Raw genomic sequence first — 23,990 nt, 5'->3', positions numbered from 1 at the left:
TTTCATGCCTCTGTAGCCCTTCTCTATAACTTTATTTCCTTTCTCAAGGCACTTTCTCATGCAACCATGGGGGATTTGACAATGCTTACTTACATCTTTCCTGCCCCGCCCCATCAGGGATCCAACACTACTTTTTCCAATTTGGTGCACTGTATATGGTGGTCACAACATGGTCTCCTCTTTATTATTGAAAACTGTTGCAGATTGGATGTCCATCTTGTAGAACATTCAGCCTTTAATCTGAAAGAAACACAAAATTATGAAAGGAATAGATAAGATAGAAACAGAGGTTGTTCCCACTGGTAGGTGAGACTAGAACCAGGGGACATAGTCTCAACATTTGAGAGTAGATTTAAGATAGAGATAAAGAGAGGAACTGCTTCTCCTGGAGAGTAGTGAATCTGTGGAATCCTCTACGCAAGAAAGAGAAAGCATTTAAAACACAGATAGATAGATTTTTGAATAGGGGAATTAAATTTTAAGGGGAACAGGTGAGTTAAGTTAAACGGAGTCCATTGTCATATTGAATGGTGGAGCAGGCTTGATGGGCCTCCTGCTCCTATTTCTTCTTTTAATTTTGTCTTCAGGTGGCATCTTTTAAATTATTTGTTACTTTATAAATGTCCTATCGCCGTCTTTCTGATCTTTCCGCCCTTTCTCCCTTCAGCAACTTAGCACGCATTTTTTCATTTGACCAGTTCTGAGGCTTTGTCCCAAACACTGTCACTTTCTCCACTTTAGCTTCTGCCATCTGCACCTTTTTTGATCCATTACGAGAAGCGGTTATTTGAGGACTTCTAAATTCTATTGCTCTGCATCCAGTATTCACTATGGGGGACGAGCAGTTCTTCTTCAGATTAAGGGATTGTAGTGCACTACCAGTAACCACAAAGACTAGGCAGAGGGAACAATAGGTTTTAATATACAGAATGTGCTGGCCTGGATCCAGGTAGAGGAATGGTGGGATGGGAGAGGTGGCTCGACCTTTATGGCCCAGGATCATAGGGTATGAATCATCAGTGGGCCGGCCAGCTCCATATATTCAGTAGTCAATCATAACTATATACAATGGAGGAAACATATCACCACAGGAATACAATTAATTTTTGATGATCTATCTGGTTTGAAGCCATGAGACTTAATCTTTGTTTGGTCAACACTGAGGACTCTTTAGGACTATTGTGAATTGACAAAATGCCATTGTGCTTGAAAAGTCTATGGGACACCTCTTAAATCAAAAACCGATCCCCAAAGTCCTTCAGAGAAAGCTTTGCAGGGTTAACCCAGATGAGATTACTTGAATCTTTTTCTAATCCAAAGCTTGGATTGTCTCACAATTTGTCTAGCATGATTTCTTTGCTGTTCAGTATTTACTTTACAACCCAATGACTTGTTCGCTCATGGATTAAGAATCATCCACATATCGCAGAACAATTAGGATATTTAGCTGACAGTTTCTCATCCTTGAAGGAGAGAAAGGGCAGGAAACCAGCAGTGAAGATGAGTAGCAGAATTTCATGGTGATTGAAAACTTTGCTATCATAGGCTCTTCCTTGGCTGAACTAAAATTTAAATGGAGAGCGACTAGTCCAGAGCCACCAGTGGCAGGCTTTGCATCAAACCACAAATGGGACAAGTCCTTTTATTAATGTATAATAATTCACGGAGGCTAAGCTAACCAAGAGGATACTTGATGTTGAGCAGAATAAACCAACACAACCACATAATAATTACAATTTTTATTTTTCCCACATACAAAAGTTCATTGTCCAAAGAACACATGGTTACATTAAAAATATTGCCTGACCTTGGGCTTTTCTCAAAATGTAAAAAAATAGTTTGGCAGTAGAGTCCACATCAGTGATTAAGAACTCAACCAAAATCCTACTTCCCATTGCAAACATGGACCAAGGTTGGGCAAAAACAGGAAATTGGTGTAGGTACATAACTTAATCAATCTAGCAGCAAATCATTTGAAATAGGGAGGTCAATGACTTGTGTTGTGCTCTCTTATTATAACTAGAATGAAGGAAGGATATTAAAACTTATGTGTGGGAAAGAGGTCTTTGCCCATCCCTATCTGTTGATATAACTCCATTGGAACTTGCATCTGGATGGCAAGTATCAGTAGGTAAAAACTTAACAAGAGTCATGGTTGAACAGTCCAAAGCACATCACTGTCTTGGCAAGACAGGAACCCATTATTGGGCAAACTGCCAGCAAGGTGTTGATGGCAGGAACCATCTGTCAAGCCACAATGCCCAAAAGATTAGCACAGGAGAAGAATAAATCAAATAACACATCCCTCCCCCCACCCAAACAACCCATTCTACCCTCAGTGCACATCTCCCCTCGTTGTTCCTCACGGACAATGCACCCAAAAAAAAGCCAAAACGAAAGACAAATTCTCATCATTAGTTGGCAGCTACAAAGATGCCATAGTTTGGCTGCCCAATATTCCTGATCATTAATATCTAAATGTCAGGGTGTTTAAAAAAAAACAAAGCAAAACTAGATCAGGGACAAATTATTTTCTGTAATTATGGGGAATAATATGTGGAAATATCTTATTGAAATTTCATGAAGAATCAAAGTCTAAAGGAAATAATCCAGGAATGACTGAGAACTGAAGTTCTAAATACATCTCCCGAAACTATAATACATGGAGCAGTTGGTGCGAGCACACCTTGTGGGGGGGGGGGGGGGAGTTAGGCATGGGGCACTATCTATTGATCAGAAAGTGCCCAACTACAATGGAGGTTTTATCTTTTCACCTCATTTTTATCCTCCTCGGTGATCAGCCAGCAACTTCAGATCCCCTGGCTCAATCTCATTCCGCCTCCAACTCCACTGCTACAACAAAGGCAGCAATACATTAAATAGTTGGAGAGGGGAAAGGTTACTCTGATTTATCAAAGGAGATCCAAGTGTCCCACGAGTTACTGATTCCTAATTCTTCATTTTGGAAACATTTCAATTCAGCTACTTATTCAGATGCAACCTATTGATCTAATAATTCAGCAAATAGCATAGCAAAGATATAATTCAGCTTCTTGTAACAGTGTCCCAATGCAGTGTATTTACAAATCATCCACGTCACTTGCGACATCATTTATAAAATAATAATTGACAACTTGCAATCCATTGTAACACTCCTGGGGGGGAAAAATAGGTAAACTTTATTTTTACAATGTTTTCCTTTTCCCTCTCCAAAGACTTAAGAATGTGTCCCATCCAAAAAAAAATCCACACACATACACACTGTCCATACAAGGATGTCAAGCTACTTCAGATACAGAAAGTTGAAAAATTTGATCTTGAAAAATTATTGCTTCAACTCGCAAGGTATTTTCAATTTTAACCTAAAGCAAACCTTTATCTGGTAAGCTTCTCACCCAACGAGTCAGTACATAAACACAACTGTTTCCAAACTGTTCACCGATCGATTTTAAAAGGAGTCGCTTTCTCTCCTCAACATATTCTTCATTTTCCCCCTCCTTCATCACCAGGTTGGAGGCCCAAATCGCATCATCACCTTCTCCTGGTCATCGAGGTCCTTCTGCACTTTTTTCCGCATATAGAATATGGGGCAATCTCGACTGGTGAGGAAGGTGAGAAAGATGTTACATTGAATTTGAGAACCACGATCAGAATTTATTGTGAAGATGCCACGAAATTCATTGTTTGGCAGCAGCATACCACAGTGCAAACAGTTGGCGTAGTTGGACATTATGATTGGTGAAGCAGTTTGCACAATGCCCTTACAACGCCAGCTACTGGGGCTGGAGTTCCAATCCCACGCTGTCTATAAGGAGTTTGTACGTTCTCCCCGTGTCTGTGTGGGTTTTCCCTGGGGGCTCCAGTTTCCTTCCACCTTCCGAAAAGTACTGGGGTATAGGTTAATTGGGGAGGGGGGGTGGGGGGTGGTGGTGGACGGCACAGATTCGTGGGCTGAATTGACTTGTTACTGTGCTGTATGTCTACATTTTAAAATTTAATTTAAAAATTTTAATAAACCATCTTACAAAATAAATTTTAAAATAAAAATAAATAGCGCAAGAAAAAGTCAAAGTAAGGCACAGGGTTGTAGGCTCGTTGTTCATTCAGGAATCTGATGACAGAGGGAATTGAATCTGATGGCAGGGGGAATTACAGTATGAAGTTCCACCCAACACATTTACAGCAATGGAGTTCAGTCCATTGAAATCAGTCCAATGCTCTGAACACAGACACCCACCCACTCTTACAATAACATATCCTTTTGCTCCTTCGTTCATCAATCCCTCATGTAGTTGTGTTTTTCTTTAAATCCATTTTAACTTCTCACAGCTAGCATACACCAAGTCTCTTTCCCCTCCCCGTAGATGGTGACTCCTAGGTTTGGGTCTTTACCATGTGGAAAAATGCAACCACGGTTTGAGAGCGTCTCTGTGAATGTGTGGGCTTGAAAAATGGCAGAATCCTCTGGAAACAAGGGAGCAGCCTATTATATGTAGGGCTTTGTGATACTTCCTCACTCCTTTCCCTGCTTAGAAACCACAACTTTAAACTTCTGCAAACTAGCTCTACCAGAGAAGAAAGCTCAATTACAGAGGAAACTCTCTTTTATCCAATGTTCACTGTTCCTCTTCAGAACCAACATTTGCCAGAAAGGATCTGCAAGCACCAAAGGCCTGATAACCTTGTCAAAATGCTCTAAAAATGTTTACGAGTTTATGATAAGCTGTGAACCTTCAGCACCCCAGCTGTGATACCATGACATCTCTTTAAAAATAGATGTATACTGTAACACCATCACCATTTTAGGCCCCCTCAAGCATCTAGCAAAGGTGATTTTTTTTCTCACAACAGTCCATTCCCTCACCTTCTGCCCATTTCATCACACCACCATGGGCATCACGCCTTCAAACTCTCAAACTGCTTGGAAACCCTCAGCTACTGCCTCCGTATCCTTCTCCTCCTTTAAGATGGTCCGGAAAGCTTACTCTTTGATTAGTCATGTGTCCTAACAAATTCAAGGGACAGATGTTACCGGGATGCACAATTAGCACAACACTGTTACAGCACCAGTGACGTGGGTTGGAATCTGGTGCTGTCTGTAAGGAGTTTGTACTTTCTCCATGTGACTGTGTGGGTTTTCCCGGGTGCTTCAATTTCCTCCAAAACACATGGGATTGTAGGTTTATTTGGCTGTAATTGGGCAGCACGGGTTTAATCGCCTTCCATCTTGTAAATAATTTTTTTTTAAAATTTGTTCATGCCTCTAACTTATGAGGCCATTTCAAATGACAATTGAGAGTCAATCAAAGGATGTCAGATCAAGTATGATTCAATACATTGAAGCAGCTTGCTTTGCTGAGGACATTAGTCAACCTGATATGATGGTGATCTTCCCTGCTATTGATTCATATTCCAGACTTATTTCAGTGATACGATTCAAACCTTGGTCTCCAATTCAATCGTATTCTGAGTACAAGCCTGTCACTCATCCATCTTTCTACTATACCCTGCACTTGATAACACTATTGTGAAGTGCTTGAAATATAACAGTTAATTAAAAGAACTAAGATTTTTCTGTATATAAATGACAGAGCAAGGCATTGTGGAGTTGTTGAATCTTGCCCAGTCATAAACTAATGTTTTAGATGAGGAAAAGTAAAACATGAACATATTTCAGAAAAACCTAACAAAATATTTCAAGAACTTTTCGAACATACATGAATCACAATAGCGTAACAAAAAAGTCTGTAGACACACCAAGGTTTGAAGTAAAACACAATGCTGAAAACTCAGCAGGACAGACAGCGTTCTTTATATGGCAAAGATAGTAACATAATGTTTTGGGCTTGTGCCCTTCATCAAGGTGGAGAGAAGGGGCAGGGGGAGGAGCACAGGCCCACAGGCAGGAGGTAATAAGGTGGATAAGGGAGGGGGGCACAAAAGCAAACAGGGGGAAGGCTCTGTGAATAGAGAGGGCAGGACTCCGTGGAGAGCTTGAGGAAAGACAGGGATGGGGAAGAGAGGGAGAACTGGGAGTTGGTTAGCAGAAACCAGAGAAGTCAATGTTAATGCCATCCAGTTGGAGAGTGTCCAGACAGAATATTAGGTGAAACACAATACCTTCCTCTGACCTTAAGAGAGACTTGATTCTAGGATGGTGAAAATGGAAGTACAACATTATGTACTGTCGATCCAACCTACAATGCTCATTACTCATTGAAGAACCACACTCAATTGTAACCTAAATGAGGGTCACAATTTGCCATTCGTCACATCTCCATGACGCAGGGATCATTGTTCAGCCAACAACAAGCCAATGTTGCCAGCTAAAACTGTTCCTGGGAACAGCCAATTTTTTGTCCTCTTTCACTTCCTCTTTCAGTCCGAGCTGAAGGTTTTAATAATGGAAGTGGATGGTGTGTGGGGCTTGCAGCCTTGTGGTAAATGACAAGACTCCCAACACGTCAACTTTGGTTTCCCGTCCCAGCAAAGTGTGCAGTTCTCCAAATTTCATGGAAATAATTTATTCTCAACTAAGTGATAAACTAAATAGTTCTTATCCAAACTTAATTTGAAGCTACTGCTTCTCATGAGAAAACTCAGACTTGAATGCACACTGTGCTTTTTGTGAAGACTGTTATGTCTCTCAGCACAAAAATGGCCCAAATTGTTGTAAGATTGAAAATGCAAATCTCTCTAAATTTCTTTTGCTGATTCAATGATTTAGAGATTTGCTGGTTGTAGAGCTGAGGCTGTGAACAGATTCAGATTTATTGCCAGAGTACATACAAGTTATCACATCAGCCCCGAGATTCTTTTTCCTACGGGCAAGGCAGAATTACCTCTTATTGGTAGTTCAAAAAAAAATCTGCACACAAGTTACACATGTAAACAAATAAACTGTAAACAGATAATGAATGTAAACAAACTGACTGTGCAACACAGAGAATTTTTAAAAAAGCAATGAAGTGCAAAAGTAAGAGTCTTTAAATAAGTCCCTGATTGAGTTTGTTGTTGAGGAGTCTGATGGTGGAGGGGGAGCAGCTGTTCCTGAACCTGGTGGTGTGAGACTTGTGGCACCGATACCTCTTTCTTGATGGTGCTGGATGGTGTGGATCATTAATGACCGCTGTTGTTTTCTTTTTCTACAGATCCTTCCTAAACAGCTGAATGTTGGCAGCATTTTTGTTTTTACTACATAAATGCAAGTCTTTTATTTGAAGAATAAAGCACTTTAATATATCTTGGTGCTGTTTAAATGCAGGCTTTTTTTTAACCTGCTCTAATTGACTTACTGCCCTTTCTCCGCCATTTTTGTTTAAGCAGATTCTAGCATTCCACCTACGTCATTTAGCTCACCACAACCCAGAGATCAAACATTCCTGCTCTACATGAATTGGTGTCTCAAATGAAACATTAAGATTCATGTTTTACATCCTTCCACAGTGATTCAAAGTAGCCATAGTCACCATCTTCACCCTTAGGCTTTGTCCTCTTCACATCTGGTTTGTTTTTAATCCAATCCACAAATGTCACCCTTGCACTGGATATTACATGATTATAGTACACAGACATGTCATTTACAACCACCACAGCAACTAGTGTGAATTAATACATCATCTTTATTGATGGAGTCATAAATGTGGTTTGAGCCCAAGATCAGCTGACAGTCACAAATTCCTTTCTTTCACAGGGAATTGCCCTTGGATCAGATTTAACCAGTGTCGGTCATGTCACATCAACTTCCTGAGAAGACTAAAGAATTAGAACATGGAGAAAATGGGGAGGGATGAAGAGCAACGTGCCAGGTTGAGTAATGGTATGCAAACACCAGACCATTCATAATTAACGTGCCCTTAGCTACATTAAATTAATTTTTCCACTTTCAATTCAATTTTTTTTCTAAATTTTGACCAAAATGCTGATACAAATCAGGAAACTGGGTTCCAAACATCAGCGTTTCATGAAGGTAATACAAAAACTGCAGTCAAGGAGATCTCGGGCCCCAAATGTCAAATGCCTTTGGCTTTGCGTGGATGCTGCACGATCTGCTGATTTTCGCCAGCAAATTTGTGTACATCACTAATGGCTCCCAAAACACCCACAAAAATAAGACATGAAGTAAATCAAGTAACAATTCGGATAACTGTATTTTTAACAATTTTGTACTGAATTCTGTTCCCAAAGTGACTGTGAGGTATATCATACTTGGCAAATATAGCACATATTACATCATTATATCATGTGTAATACATCTCTGGCTCAATTTCCGACACTTGGCGAGAGGGGGGGGGGGGGGCCGGTGGGGGGGAAATTCAGGATTCTATTATCGCATAAAGAATTTTTAATCAGTCCCCAAAAAAACTAGATAATTAGAAAATTATTATCCGCCATTTCTCTGCCAACTACTTGCTAGCCCTTTGGAGTGATGTAGTAATGGAAGCCATTTTGCATTGATTCTATTTTGAGAATGATATCCAATTAGATCCAATACTTCCTTTATCTCGTCCTTTCTCAAAATATTTTCTTTTTAATCAAGTGTACACATAATTCCCTTTTGAAAGTGAGCAGTGAATCTAGCCCTGTTGCCCTTTCAGGCATTCATTTTATATTCAGTTTAAAAGCACCAAAATGCTCATTGCTCACATGCCACTGAAACACTTTCAAGCACCTATATAACAATTTTTTTTAAATCTGTTTGCGTAATTTCCCTTCACAACACAGGGTCCTTCAAAAACCTTCCCCCTCCCCACCACACCTATCGGCTAAAAAGGATGAAATATTCTTTGGGGGTGAAAAAGGTACATGTCTGTAGGTTCATAATTACTTCAAAGTATTTCTTTATTTGGCCTGATGAATCTGGCATGACAGCTACTTACAATTATTTATTGTCACATGCCACTATTGGCTATTTTGTGAGCAGTAGAGACACCTCATACAAAGGACAAAAGGTAAGACAATACAAAAGTGCAAAATTACTGAGAGGGATTATTTGGGATGGTGCAAAGGCAGCATAATTTTACTATTTTAGGGTTCATTAAAGAGCCTGATAATGACAGGAATGAAACTGTCCTTGAATCCAATGGTGCATGATCTCAAACTCAAGAGTCCTCCTCCTGATTTGGAGAATAAGTTGTGAAGAAATTGTGGCCATGGTGGGAGGTCCTTGAATCTGTTGGCTGCTTTTCCAAGGCAGCGATTTAGAGATGGAATCGATTGGGGCAGGGGTGGGGTGGCGAGAGGTACACAGGATGGCCTGATCCACATTCACGACCAGCTGCAGTTTCTTCTTATCTTGCGTATTGCAATCCCTGTCCTACACAGTGATACACCCTGATAGGACGTTTTCAATGGGTGCACCTGCAAGGGTTGCTGAGGGATGCAGGTGGCATGCCAAATTTCCTCAGGCTTCAGAGGAAGTAGAGGCACTGATACACTTTCTTGGCCATTGCATCTATGTGGTCGACCAGGACAAGTGACTGGAGATGTTTACCCGGGGAACCTAAAGCTTCTACCATCTCCACCACAGCACCATTGATACAGAGAATGACCTCCACCTTTCCTCTGAAAGTCTATAATCAATTCCTTGGTCACTGACATCAAAGGAGAGGTTAGTTGTCCTGGCAGCAAGCCACATCCCTTTATCTCTCCTCTGTATTTTTCTCCATCATTGTTCGAGATCCTGCCTACAATAGTGGTATTATCCGTGAATTTATAGATCAAGTTGGAGATGTGTTTGGTCATATGCCCAAAATGTCTCCATTCAAGAAATATTTGCTCCCAGATTAAACAACTTTCCAGTGCATCCACATCAACTCCCATCAAAACTGAGAATAATTAGTTGTATCATATCTGGCCTTCTTCACAATAACCACAGCATAAATTATTCAAACTCTTCCTCTTCATTCAGATGCCTGAAGTCTAACATCCATCTTAATGGTCCCACACTATGATGAAGATAAGATCTTTCTGCCGGTGCCTTATTCAGTATTCAATATTATTCCCTGCAAAGTAGGTCTGACACATTTTGTAATTTAGCATTAATGAGTTTAGGAAGCGGAATGTAGCCTCTAAGCATGTGATCTCTGTGAAGCAGAACCACAGGAAATGGTTAATATGGAGTATATCCTTCTGAGAAGCTATTGTATAAAAGCACCACCTGCTACAGAGTCTCAAACTCCAGCATTGATCAATTAGACTACAAGACATAGGAGCGGGAATGGGATAATCAGCCCATCGAGGCCCACAGTCAAGGCTTAACGGTTGGTCCTTATTATTCTGACTTAACAGGTGGTAGAAAAGTCAGGCAAGTTTATTGTCACTGTCCTTTTTATAAAATACGAATAACTGACAAAGGCAGAACCAGAAGCTAACTATCTCGCAAGATCAAACTCCCCACCTACAATCAGTGTTAGCCTCATTGCTTGCATCTTCTCAACCACATCATGTCAAGTCTTAGCTTCAGGACAGGGGAAGAGACGATCTTTTAAAAAGTTAATTTTTACAACGAGAATACAAACACAAAGGCACAAAAGTCTGCTTTATATTCATTGGGTTCACAGCACTGCACACTGCAGGGATGGAAATTAAAACAGAAAATCAGGAGTTAGAATATGAAGAAAAGACAGTCATTTAACCCCTTAAATTTAAAGGTTGTTCTGCAACCTAATTCCATGTACCCACCTTGCTATGCATTTGTGATAAATAAAACCAGCAGTGTTCCGCAGCGGTCTACGTTGGAGCCACTTCTTTTTATTGTATGTTACTGACTTGGACTGCAGAACAAATGGCTTTTTGGCTAGGTTTGCAGATGATACAAAGATAGGTGCAGGGGCAGGTAGTGAAGGGGAAATGGAGAGGTTGCAGAGAGACCTGGACAGATTAGGGAGAATGGCAAAGAAGTGGCAAATGAAATATAATATTGGAAAGTGTATGGTCATGCACTTCAGTAGAAAGAATAAAAAAGCAGACTATTATTTGAATGTGTCCGAGAGGAATAGGACACAAGAGCTGAGGTGTGATGTTGAAGCTTTATAAGACACTGGTGTGACTTCACTTGGAGTATGGGGCTCCTTATTTAAGAAAGGATCTGCTGGCATAGGAGATTGTTCAGAGAAGATTCACAAGAATGATTACAGGAATTAAAGGATCAGCATATGAGGAACATTTGATGGTTCTTGGACTATATTCATTGGAGTTCATAGAAATGAGGGGGGATCTCAATGAAGCATTCTGAATGTTGAAAGGCCTGGACAGAATAGACATGGCAAAGTTGTTTCCCATGGAAGGAGAGTCTAAGACAAGAGAGCATAAATTCAAGACTGAAGGGCATCCATTTATAACAGAGAGGCAGAGGAATTTTAGTCAGTGAATGGTGAAGCTCTGGAATTTACTATCATAAATGGCTGTGGAGGCCAGGTCAATGGGTGTATTTAAGGAAGAGATTGGTACGCACCTGAATAGTCAAAACGTACCGGGGTGTAGGTTAATTGGATGTAAATTGGCCGAAATGGCCAGTAACTGTGCTGGATGCCTAAATTTAAATTAAAAAATAAAAAGTCAGGCCATCAAAGATTGTGTGGAGAAGGCAGGGGAGTGAGGCTGAGTGGGAGAATGGATCAGTTCATGATGGAATGACGGAGCGGACTCAACGGGCAAAAGGCCTACTTCTGCTCCTATATTTTATGGTCTAAAACAGAAACCCAACTTGCTCAAGATATAGCGACGGGGTACAGGTCAATCATGGGACAACAGCAGTGGGAGGAACACGAGACCACTAAAGATTAGAGTTATAGTGTCAAGATGGATTCAAGGGACATAGTTGAACTCAGTTCAGCAGCAATTTCAGTAAATGTGAAGATGATTCCCACCTGGTACAAAGAACATCCTCGTGTAGGCTGCCCTGACATCGCTGGCACTGTGTCCACAAACGTGAAAACTTCTCTTCTAGGAGTTTCAACTGAGATATCTGAAAGAGAAGGAAAAACAGGAAAGGGATAAGGAAAATGGTCCTTGGGAAAAACTTGTGAAAGTATACTTGTGAACAGCCATTCTCCACCTTTTTTTGGCTATGGCCCCCTTAAGACTCTACTCAAAGTTTATGGGCCCCCTTTCCTGTGAAGCAGTCAAGTTTAGTTGGCTTCTTCCTTACTTTTCTCCTTTCAACTTCATAAACAAATTTTATTATTTCAGTCTGTCACCCCTCTTAAATGTGCTGTGTCTAGCCCCCAGGCAAGGGCCGTATAGCCCTTGATGAGAATAGCTGCTTTTGTCCATATAGATCTCTAGCTTGACCGATTCTTCAGCATATTTACTTAGTTTCATCACACTCTCAAATTATGTTATGGGTGACAAGAGAAAAAAATAATCACACTGCTGGCCTTGTGCATTTTGTTATTAAGTCACAACTGTGTGAACAGTCACATTTTTTTATTGCGGAAATGCTAGGTTGTTTTAAATCACTGAACAAATTTAGTGCGGACTTTACACTGAAGGTGCAGATGTGGCAACTTATCACAGGAGTAATGCGACCTAAAGAATAAAAAAAAGAATCAGCCCTATGTCCCCTTCAGCTTGAACCATTACTTCTATTATATTTTAACTCCATATCCCGTGATTCTTAAAGTCCAAAAATCGAATTGTCAGCTTTGAATATACCCAAGAACTGAGCATTCACATCCCTCTGGAACACATCAATCCTAAGACACACAAAAAAACTGAGACGAGGCTGCACATCCCTCAAACCTGCTGATGTGGCAGCAACACCAGCACAGTTGAGTTGAGTTCAAATCCAACACTGTCCTTAAGAAGTTTGTACGTTCTCTCCACGTGGCCACGTGGCCTTTGGCTACGTGTTCTGTTTTCCACCCACCCTCCAAAAATGTACAGGGTTGGCAAGTTAGTTTGGTATGTTTAGGTGGCATGGATTTCAAATGGTCGGAAGGACCTTCTGCCCTGTTGAATTGTTAAATATAAAATCTAATAATTGTTTGATTCCCATTAACTCTCAACGGGAGCATTGTCTAAAAAGAGATCAAGGAATTTTCAAAGACCCTTTCCATCCAGCGCAGTGCCTTTAACCCACTTCTATCAAGAAGCATCAAAATCTGCCAGGTTGGAAAATAGCTGCTTCCTGCAGGCCGTGAAACTGATGAACAGTGTAAATCATTTCAAATATTTATATGTATATTTCATTATGTGATCATTATGTACTATGTATCGTGCATTTTTCATGGTTTGGAGAGACACTGTTTCATTGGGTTGTATATGTATAACCAGATAATAATAAACTTGAATTTCAGTACTCCAAACATCCGCTACAGCCTTGAATACACAGTTTGATTCGCCATTAATATCTGAGGGATAGAATTTCAATGATTCACATCCTGATTAGAAACTTCTTACTTTGGCCCTAATTGGTGTCTCTTATTCTTGAGATAGTTTCGTTGCATCTCACTGCTGAACAGCTGGCAATATACGACACCAAAACTAATTCCACTTTTGGCAAAAACTGCACTTTGTTTTTAATCTCCATGTGCTCTTCCCAGGATATTGACAAGTACATATTTCCTGTTGTCACATTTTTGTCATGGTTTTTAGTCAACCATTGTAAAATGTTATGTCAACATTCCTTAGTCAGTTTAATTAATTCAGTGTAATTATAAACTTTAGCCAGCAGGTGACTTGGTATACTTCTGAGTCATACAATGCAAATCACCACCTTATAACAAATAATATCCAGCTACAATGGGGCAATAGGTTACGAGTCAATAAGTCCAAAATAAATTGTTTAAAATTTTAGGAATACTAATTGTCTATCATCATGTTCTTCATGCCTGCCAAAAATGTCAAGCAAATCCAAGTAACCCAAGATGAGCAAACCTGTAACTATTGGTCAGCTAACAGTGAATTACAGACTAAAGTCCATAAGACATAGGCACAGAAATAGGCCATTAAGCTCATCCATTTCTCACTCAGACCCACTACCCAGCCTTCTCCCTATAACCTTTAATGGCCTGACTAATCAAGAACCTTGTAATCTCTCCCTTAAATACACCCAATGACTTGGAACCTTTCAATGACTGGAAGGTTCAGAAAGTAACATGGTCAAAGTTTCTAGTTTATTTCTTATCACAAGTATTCCAGGCTGTGAAGAGTACTCATAATGAATGAACGATCAACAATTTGAAATGTTAACTCTTTAAAGACATCGGAGCTGTTGTACATTTCCAACCTTCATCTCATGATCAAATGCCTTGGTTTCTATATGACCAACTCATCACCAGTATTATTGCTTTCCACAAAATAGGAGTGAACTTCCGTGCTAAATCTGTTCTCAGGTTGTTAAGTCTTCTGTCACTGGATAATGTTGAATTCCTCTGCCAAACCTTCTCTTAACCTCTACTTTAAAATCAACCTTTCCAACGTCTCAACATAACTAATTTCTTCATAATTTTTGTTACATTTTCTGCATTCGAAGTCCTTGACAATCTCTGAAGTGGTAGTGCCAGATTTCATCTCCGAATCAGATAACCTTTAGAGCTTAAACTTTTTATCTAAACATAAAGAATATAAAATTATTTAACAGAGCAGTCAAGGTGTTTAAAAATCAGGGAATTTAGCTGAAAGAATATCTCATACACTGTTTTCTCATACACTGATTTTCCTTGATGGTCGCCAATGTGATTAGATTCTGTTCAATAGACTTATTCTAGTACTTCCATTGTTTCTATCTCAGATAAACTAACAGGGAATTCAATCATCTGCTTTCTATGTGATTCATTAATTATGTCATGTTAAAAACATCTTCCATCTCATGAAAATTATTTTGTAAGTGGAATGAGTGTTGTATGTACAGAAGCAACCAATTGGACACACTAGTGGCAAATCAGAAGGGTCTCAGGGCTTTTGATGTTGAACTCAGTATTGCATTAGAGGAGTAGCCACATGACAAGATCAAACTGTGCATGAAACTTAAATTCAAAACTTAAGGCTAGACTGCTAACCACAGGGCAAAGTTTACACACATTTAACAATGCCCTGTGTGGTGTTTCTACTCATTGTGGCAATGAATTGAATTTACATTAATCTTTTTGCATATTGTACGTCTAAAGTAACAAATTTCGCCAAGGATTAATATCATCTGAAGCACTTTTCTCAATTCCTAATACATTAAAATATATGTATTACTATACCTCCTTCTGATACAGCTCTGACTGACGAGATCTACAGTAACCGCAAACAGCACCTGTAGAGAAAACAGAGGTTCCAAGAAAAATTAAGCTTCAAGTTCCCTTTCAAACAAATAATATAGATTTATAGGCACAAACAACATGCAGTAGTGAATGTTCGATGTGCTCAAGGGAGATCTTAATTTGCTTCATCTGTCTTTGATCTAAGCCCAATATTTTTATTCAACAAAAATCTACATGTCAGTTTGAAATTTTCAATTGAAACTGCTTCAAGGGCATTAAAACCATACTTTGACAGAATTAAGATGATTAAAGGCATTTAAAATGTTATGGTGGTTGGTCTGAACAGTTAAATCTACAGGACTGCACTCACCCCTGAATATTTTTTAAATGTTGTTTCTTCAAATTTCTAGAAACAGCAGTATTTTACTTTTATTGTCATTTTTATAAATTGATATGGTTTAATGGAAAAGTGAGGAGGAAATACACCTATGGTAGAGCACTACTGATATAAAACTGCAGAGCTTTGTTCTATAATTCCTTAAATGTGTTAGAAAATCAGTATCTAGCAAAGAAGGGCTGGGGGGAAAATCAGGTTAACAATGAAGTCTCTGAGCAAGAATATTAATCTATTTTTGTCCCTTTAGGAACTGGTGTTCATTTTCCAAGCTGTTAATTTCTCCTTCAGATCTTGCTGGCTAATTGCTGACCTCTGTTAATGCACTCCACCAACAGCAAGTGTCAGCCAGCTATCCAGTTGCAATCCCATATGTTCTCGCCCACCACTCCATACTGACACGTCAATTACGTCAAAATCCGTGATCAGGTTCACAGGAGAAAACGTTCTGTAGGGATAAATCTTGAATTCATAAAGAACTAAAAGATCAATCTTGATTCTTATCACTCAAGTCACTGGTAGACATAGCTGTAGATACTAAAAGCCTAAACTTTAGAATTTCAAAGGGAGTTCTGTGTATTTGCCTCTTTCCTCTTTCATACCTCAACAGATCCAACAAGAAAATCCAGCCATCAGCCCCTGACATTCCATGGCATTACCATCTTTGAATCCCTATCATCAATATCCTGGGCATTACCACTGAGCAGAAACTGAACTGGAGTAGCCAAATACACAATGTGACTAGGAGAGCAAGTCAAGGCTAGGAATCCTGCAGTAAGTAACTCCGTTAATTCCTAGAAGCATATCCACCATCGAGTCCACGCTGCTGAAGATCCAGCTGCGCTGGATGGGTCACGTCTCCAGAATGGAGGACCATCGCCTTCCCAAGATCGTGTTATATGGCGAGCTCTCCACTGGCCACCGTGACAGAGGTGCACCAAAGAAAAGGTACAAGGACTGCCTAAAGAAATATCTTGGTGCCTGCCACATTGACCACCGCCAGTGGGCTGATAACGCCTCAAACCGTGCATCTTGGCGCCTCACAGTTTGGCGGGCAGCAACCTCCTTTGAAGAAGACCGCAGAGCCCACCTCACTGACAAAAGGCAAAGGAGGAAAAACCCAACACCCAACCCCAACCAACCAATTTTCCCCTGCAACCGCTGCAACCGTGTCTGCCTGTCCCGCGTCGGACTTGTCAGCCACAAACGAGCCTGCAGCTGACGTGGACTTTTTACCCCCTCCATAAATCTTCGTCCGCGAAGCCAAGCCAAAGAAGAAGAATCCACCATCTCAAAGGCTCAAGTCAGGAAGGTGATGAAACACTCCACTTGCCCGGATGAAGGGAATTTCAATAACACTCAAGAAGCTCAACCCCATACAGGACACTTTAGTCTGGCTGAAAAAAGCCCCCACCCACAACCCTTCACTCACTCACTCAGTCTGCCACTGACACACAGTAGCGGCAGTTTGTACGTCTACAGGATTTACTGCAGCAACTCACCAAGATATCACCTTCCAAACCCACCATCTTTACTAGCTAGAATGGGCAGCACGGTTAGCATATTACAGTGGCAGTAACCCAGGTTCAAATCCAGCACTATCTGCAAGGAATTTGTACATTCGCCATATGTCCGCATGGGTTCCCCTCCCACCCTTCAGAACATACAGGGGTTGCAGGTTAATTGGTGAATTTGGGGGCCAGAAGGGTCTGTTACCGTGTTGCATGTCTCAATTAAAAATTAATTCCTGCCCATTTCCCATCATCCTGGTACCAAAGAGGGTGACAGGCCTCAATGACTACTGCCCCATGGCACTGACCTCCACCATTATGAAATACTTCCAGCGACTGATGATGGAACGCATCAAAATACACTTCTTAGAGACCCATTTCAATTTGCTTATGGAAGAAATCGTTCCACTGACGATGCTCTTGCCTTGTCCCTCCACTCCAGTCTAACCAACTTGGAGAATGACACCTCATACACCAGGCTGCAGTTCATTGTATTAAACCCCAAGCTGAAGTCAATCATTCTCTAGAGGCTGGTGGAAAAGCTGTCTTCAGTGGGATTCAACACCCCTCTGTGAAACTGGATTCTGAACTTCCGAACAGAAAGACCAGTCTGTCTGGATCAGTTGCAGAACATCTAGCGCCATCACGCTGGACAATGGTGCACCTCAGGGCCTTGTGCTCAGCCTGCTCCTGTTTATGCTACTGACCCATGACTGCATCGCCAGATCCCGCTCCAACAGAGTCATCAATTTTGCAAATGACTCAACTGTCGTCGGCCTCATCAGCAACAACGATGAACTGTACTACAGAGAAGAGGTGGAAAATCTCACAATTTGTTGTGAGAACAACAACCCGAATCTCAACGAGCACAAAATGAAGATGATTGTGGACTTCAGGAGGACCAGGAACCACCACTCTCCACTACACATTAATAACTCAGTGGTGGAGAGGACCAAGTTCCTTGGAGTTCACTTAACAAATCTCCTATTGTGGACACACATCTCCTCACTTGTCAAAAAGGTGCAACAGCAACTGTACTATCTGCAAATACTGAAGCGAGCAAGGTTACCTGCCACCATCATGTCAACCTTCTACAGAAGCTCCATTGAGAGTGTCCTGGCTGGCTGCATCACAATGTGGTACGGATGCTGCAGAGAATTGGATCAGATATCAAACCACAGGACCATAAGAGTGGCATAGAAGATCACTGGGGTCTTGAAACCACACACCATCCTGATTTGGAAATTATTTCACCGTTCCTTCCCCATCGCTGGATCAAAATACTGGAACTCCCTCCCTGACAGCATTGTGGGTATCCCTAAGCATCATGGACTTTAGCTATTCAAAAAAGCAGCTCACTACCTGTGATAGTACAGACCTATCACCAATGTATATAGTTACAGTATCTAGAGTATGTAATGACTGTGCTTACAGCGATTGGCTGAGAGCTTAGCCACGCCTACTGTCTGGGCTTTAAAGGGTTGTGTCCCTAGCCAGGTCAGATCATTCCGGACTGGTCGGCCACCTGTGAAGAGCTCCTGTCTTTTGCTAATAAAAGCCTCGGTTTGGATCAACAAGTCTTTGGTTCTTTCGACAAGCTCTACACTACCACCTTCCAGAGCAATTATGTATGCCCAGTTAAATTCCTTGAATGAATTTTTAAAAAAAGCAAATCGTACATCTAACCAAGGTTTTGCACACTTATCTTTTATCCTTCTTCAATTATTTGTTAATACTTCTGTAAATGCCTTCAATAAAAAATGTTGTCCTTCACACCCGCATTCACAGGGATCTCCGAAGCTTCTTGCTGCCTGCCACTTTATTTCCCCGACTCACTGCCATCTAACCTATTGATCTATAGCCTCCTGAATTAACCCAGGGTTTGGGAATCATCTTTTGCTAATTAGAGGTCCGTTCAAAAGTTTAATAACAGCAGGAAAGAAACTGTCCTTGAAACTGGTGGTATGTTTTTCAACTCATGTACTGTCAACCTAATGACAGGGAAGGGAATGTGAACTGAGAGGGATGAATTCTTAATAGGGTGGCTCCTTTCCCCGAGGCGGAGGGAAGATGGAGTCAATGGAGGGGAGGTTGTTTTGCGTAATAGCATGAGCTGCGTTCACAACTATTTCAGTTACTTGCAATCTTGTGCAGAGCAGTTCCCATACTAAAACTGTAAATGTGAAAGCAACTGGACAAGATTCTTTCTATGGTGTATCTACAAAAATTGGTAAAGGATAGAGGAGACATAAAAAATTTCGTTAGGTTTCTAAGATAGATGCGTTGGTTTATTTTCTTGGCTGCAAAGTCAATTGGGTTGGACCAGGCCTTAACTGCTGGTTTACACCTTAAAACTAGAGTTCCCTTCCATCTGTACTTCAGCACTCCTGATTCAGAAAGCAAGAACAATTCCTACACTCTTTATTCCTATATCACCCAAAAATATACTGAACATATTTAATGGAGCATATTCAGATCTTGGGAGAGAATTTCCAATACAAAGATAAAATTTTCCGTTTCACACCCAAAATAGTCATTTTGTTATAGTTCCAAATTCTATAAAATAAAATTGAAGAAATAAATAACTGGCTGCATGTTAAAAGCACTGGCTGGATGTTTCTAAGACGGTGTAGTCTAGACAAAAACAGCTCATGACAAACGTAGTTGTAATAAAATCATACTGAATTAAATGTCAGTAATCACTGCACAATTGACAACCAACAAATTTCCACCTTCCTTTTTAACCCTTTCTCCACACTTACTGCCCCCTCTCTCCATTTGTAATCCCATGATATGGTGTCAGGAAGATTCTGAGTGATATCAGAAAACTAGCTCTTTGAATGAGGAACTGGTGCCTCCAGTCTGACTACAGGAAATGAGAAGCCCAAGGAGATTTTGGGCTGTGAGCTTCCTATTCTCAAATAAGGGAAAATCCACCCTGTCAGTTTGGGAGGCTTTAATGGGGATAGGATGAGGGGTGAGAGTTTGCCTTGAAAAATTCTATTCAAAATCTAATTATCTGTTGCCACTTTTGCTGAGGTCTAATTCAATTTAAGCCAAGAGGACTTTCTTCTATGCAAGTGTAGGCACCAACCGATTGACTTAGCAAACTGAGGATCCAGTGTTGGGAGGATGAGAGGCAGGTGAACCGTTTCCCCCCCCCCCAATCCAAGATCATTACTAACCTTATGCAACCATTACACACAAAGCAAATAGAAATGCTCTTATCTTGAGCAATAGAAGCATGCTTGAGAATGGACTGAAAATGAGGGTAGAGGAGCTATAAGCTTTGCCCGAAAAGAAAGCAGACATATCAGCATCTTTCGAAAATGAATCCCATAGCTGAAAAGGGAAGGGATGTTGGGCTACAGAAAGACCAGAGAGTGGGATTACTTATCAGCCTTTCCGGTTGAACTGCTCAGGCACTCAAGACTAACAGACTGGAGCTGTTTCAGGGAGGTGATCACCTACAATGGTCATGTAAACATAGAGGAATACATGGGCTCAGTGAAGTGCATTGAGGGTGTCACAGAGATCAAATGCTTCACAACCATGCCATGGTTGTATGCTGAGGTCCGGGCCCTTCTCACAGCTCGTGAGGCTGCCTTCAGGACACAGTGTAGGATGGCACTAAGATCAGCCAGGGTTGATTTCTCCTGTGCAATCCAGAAGGCAAACCAGGATCTTATGCGAAACTGGCAACACAAGGCGCATATGGCAAGGGATCAAGACTATAACGGATCATGTTAACCTTGCGAGTTAAGGACAAAAGGGTAATGACGCCTCTTTCCGGTCAGACTGAACATCACCTTTGTTCAGTTTGATCAGAACAGGATGTCGCCCAAGAAAGCTCTGTGCCCTCCGATAAACGGGCCCCTCCATAGCCACAACCTAGGTAAGGAGAATCCTATCCAAGGTGAGCCCACACAAGGTAGTGAGATCAGACAACATACCTGGTTGGGTACTGAAGAATTGGTCAGACAATTGACGGAGGTCTTGATGGACATCTTCAACACCTCACTGTAGCAGTCCTTTATTTTGGTAGGGTTCAAGACAGCCATCATCATCCCAGTACTCAAGAGGACGTCAATAACAAGCCTCAATGACTAACGCTCTGTGGCATTGAGCTCCACCATTATGAAATGCTTTGAGCATCTGATGATAGAACACATCAAAGCACACCTCCCATTTCAAATGCTAGTCCCATTTCAATTTGCCTATAGAAGAAACTGTTCCACAGACAATGCTATAGTCTTGTCGCTTCATTCCGTCCTGGCCCAGTTAGTTCATTGACTTCAGCTCGGCTTTTAATACGATAATTGCCCAGAGGCTGGTGGAGAAGCTGGGACTCAACATCTCTCTCTGTAACTGGATCCTGGACTTCCAAATGGAAAGACCAGTCTGTACAGGTCAGAAGCACCATCATTCTGAGCACTGACACACCTCAGGGGTGTGTGCTCAGCCCGCTCTTGTTCACACTACTGACCACAACTGCATCGCCAGATCCAGCTCCAATAGTGTCATCAAGCTTGCAGATATCACAACAGTAGTGGCTAAGTTAGCAACAATGATGTGTCGTACTGTAGAGAAGAGTTGAAAATCTCGTGAAATTAAGCAAGTAACAATCTGAGTCTCAACTTGGACAAGACGAAGGAGATGATCATGGACTTTGGGAAGAGCAGGAATGACCACCCTCCATTACACATCAACAACTCAGCAGGTGAGAGAGGAGTTCACACCAAGTTCCTTGGAGTTCACGTAACTAGTGACCTATCTGGGGCACTCAACATCTCCTCACTTGTCAGGAAGGTGTAACAGCGACTACACTTCCTGAAAAGACTGAAGTGGGCAAGGCTATTGGCCACCATTACCATTAGAGTGTCCTGGCCAGCTGCATCTCAGTATGGTTCAGTTGCTGCAGAGAAATGGATCGGAGGACAATCCACAGATCCATTGATGTGAACCAACAGGATCAATGACTGAAAAGGGAGCACAAAATCATTGAGGACTCCTTCCACCCCACACACAGGATCTTTCAGGTGCTCCCGTCAGAGAAAAGATAGAGGAGTATCAGAGCCAGCACCACCAGGCTGAGCAACATCATCTTCCTGTGAAGCAAGAATGCAGAATAACCAAAGGAACTGCTCACACTAAGCATCCAAGACTCCTATACATACAAAACAATATTTATCTATTTGTATTGATGAACTACTTGTCCTGCATATGTATTGTTTGTCTGTATGTGTTATGTCTAGTTGTGTGTCTGCGTGTTTTGCACCGAGGACCAGAAAACACTGCTTCATCAGGTTGTACTTGTGCAATCAGATGACAATAAACTTGATTTGACTTAAATGGTGTCCTGTATAATTTCTCATTCCTTCAAAATATGTGACTACTGTTCATTAGAGCCAACTTTTGATTTAGCTAGGCTGAGAAGAACTAGTCAAATCTTTACTGCTACTGTTTATATATAGCAAGTCATTTCAGAAATAGAATGTTCTGTGGGGGGGGGAAAAAAAATCTTGATAAAAATAAATTACATCCAATCTAAAGTTCCAATATTCTACAAATATTTTTAATCATAAAATGTGACCTATATTGATAAACATAATGCTTCTCCAATTACATAACCATGTGCTGAATTCCCCCTTTGGTGTTTCCCACAGTTCCCATAGTGATTGATACCAATTCATTGAGATGAGGAGATTGTGAGACTTTTGGTGATTGGTGTGAGAATAACAAGCTGAGTCTCAACGAGCACAAATTTCTTCATTGTTAAGAAATTCATCTTTTAAAAACTTGATTTATTCAGCAACTTTCAGGACCTTGGTGTATCTCTAAATATTTTTAAACAAATTATGCATTTTTAAAGTGTAGTTGCTATTGTAAAGTAGGAAATGCAGCAATCAACTAGACAAAAGGCCAGGTCCCAAAGAGACAAAAATTGTTGGTTAAAGAATAAATATTAAGTTGGACTACTATTCTTTCATATTAGAGCCATAGGATCATTAACATCCACCTGACTGAAGATACAGTTTGGTTTTAATTTTCTATCTGTAAGGCAACACCTCCAGGAAAGTAGCCCTCCCTTAACATTGCATTGGAATGTCAATCCAAACATCTATTGTCTCACAAATGAGACTTAAGGAACCCAATAAAATGGGATAAATTAAGAAACAGTATGTGCAAAATGGTACAATTTTAATGTGAAGGTGTAGAGTGAAACCAACTCTGTATGTGCAGTAGTTTGATACCAGTCTGTGTGCAGAATTGGTTCCGGCAATGAGATCTATTAGAGTTGTAACATGGATGAAAAGTAAGATTTCTGATGGTTGGTTTCTTCTGCATGTTCCCTCAGTTCAAGGAAAATTTAGGGATGAATAACAAATACTACTCCTTATAGTGATGTCCACATCTCTTGAATGAACTAATTGGTATCATTTGGAATTTTGGAGAACTTTCTTTTGGCAATTTTCTCCAAATCATTAATATATATTGAAAAGGAACAAAGTTTCAGGGCTGATCCCAGGAGAACATCACAGGCACTTTTAACTTCAAACCTCAACTGTTCTGTTTCAAAAGCTTCCACCTTCCCACTTTATAACCTCCTTTACGTGGAGCTGTGTTTAAGTGTAATGCTAATGGCGAAAATTCCACCAAATTCCTCATGCCTACATATCTGAAGCTTTCCCAACAATTACCAATCATTAATTGAGTTGGCCAACATGCCCAATGACCAAATCAATGAATCTTTACCCTTTGCGTACACAGGATATCCCACCACCACCACCCCTCCCACCTACTATCCCACAATACAGTGGTTATATGATGCATTCCCACAATTCTTTTTGGCAGCTGATCTCCAACCAGCTGCTTGAAAGAGGCAGAACC

The 23,990-nt window shown here is 40.8% G+C and overlaps 1 protein-coding gene across 6 annotated transcripts in view; it reads right to left on the bottom strand.

Moving 5' to 3' along the window:
- Positions 1 to 23,990, bottom strand: part of pold1 (polymerase (DNA directed), delta 1, catalytic subunit) — a 144,446-nt gene that overhangs the window by 15,219 nt on the left and 105,237 nt on the right. For 4 of the 6 annotated variants that reach the window (XM_069909090.1, XM_069909089.1, XM_069909091.1 and 1 more), the window contains 3 exons: positions 15,195 to 15,247; positions 11,871 to 11,968; positions 94 to 240 (listed from right to left, as the gene is read on the bottom strand). In XM_069909090.1, coding sequence (XP_069765191.1) covers positions 114 to 240; positions 11,871 to 11,968; positions 15,195 to 15,247 — 278 coding nt within the window. In that variant the 3' untranslated portion in view covers positions 94 to 113. Of the gene's footprint in view, positions 1 to 93; positions 241 to 1,724; positions 3,600 to 7,604; positions 7,756 to 11,870; positions 11,969 to 15,194; positions 15,248 to 23,990 lie in introns of those variants that run through there. The other 2 variants (XM_069909092.1, XM_069909093.1) reach the window with 2 other exon arrangements.

Source organism: Narcine bancroftii, chromosome 13, assembly GCF_036971445.1.
Source record: "Narcine bancroftii isolate sNarBan1 chromosome 13, sNarBan1.hap1, whole genome shotgun sequence".
In the NCBI taxonomy this organism is placed as follows: Eukaryota; Metazoa; Chordata; class Chondrichthyes; order Torpediniformes; family Narcinidae; genus Narcine; species Narcine bancroftii.
Note: the sequence above shows the minus strand (reverse complement) of the source record. Positions and strands in the feature narration are given on the sequence as shown.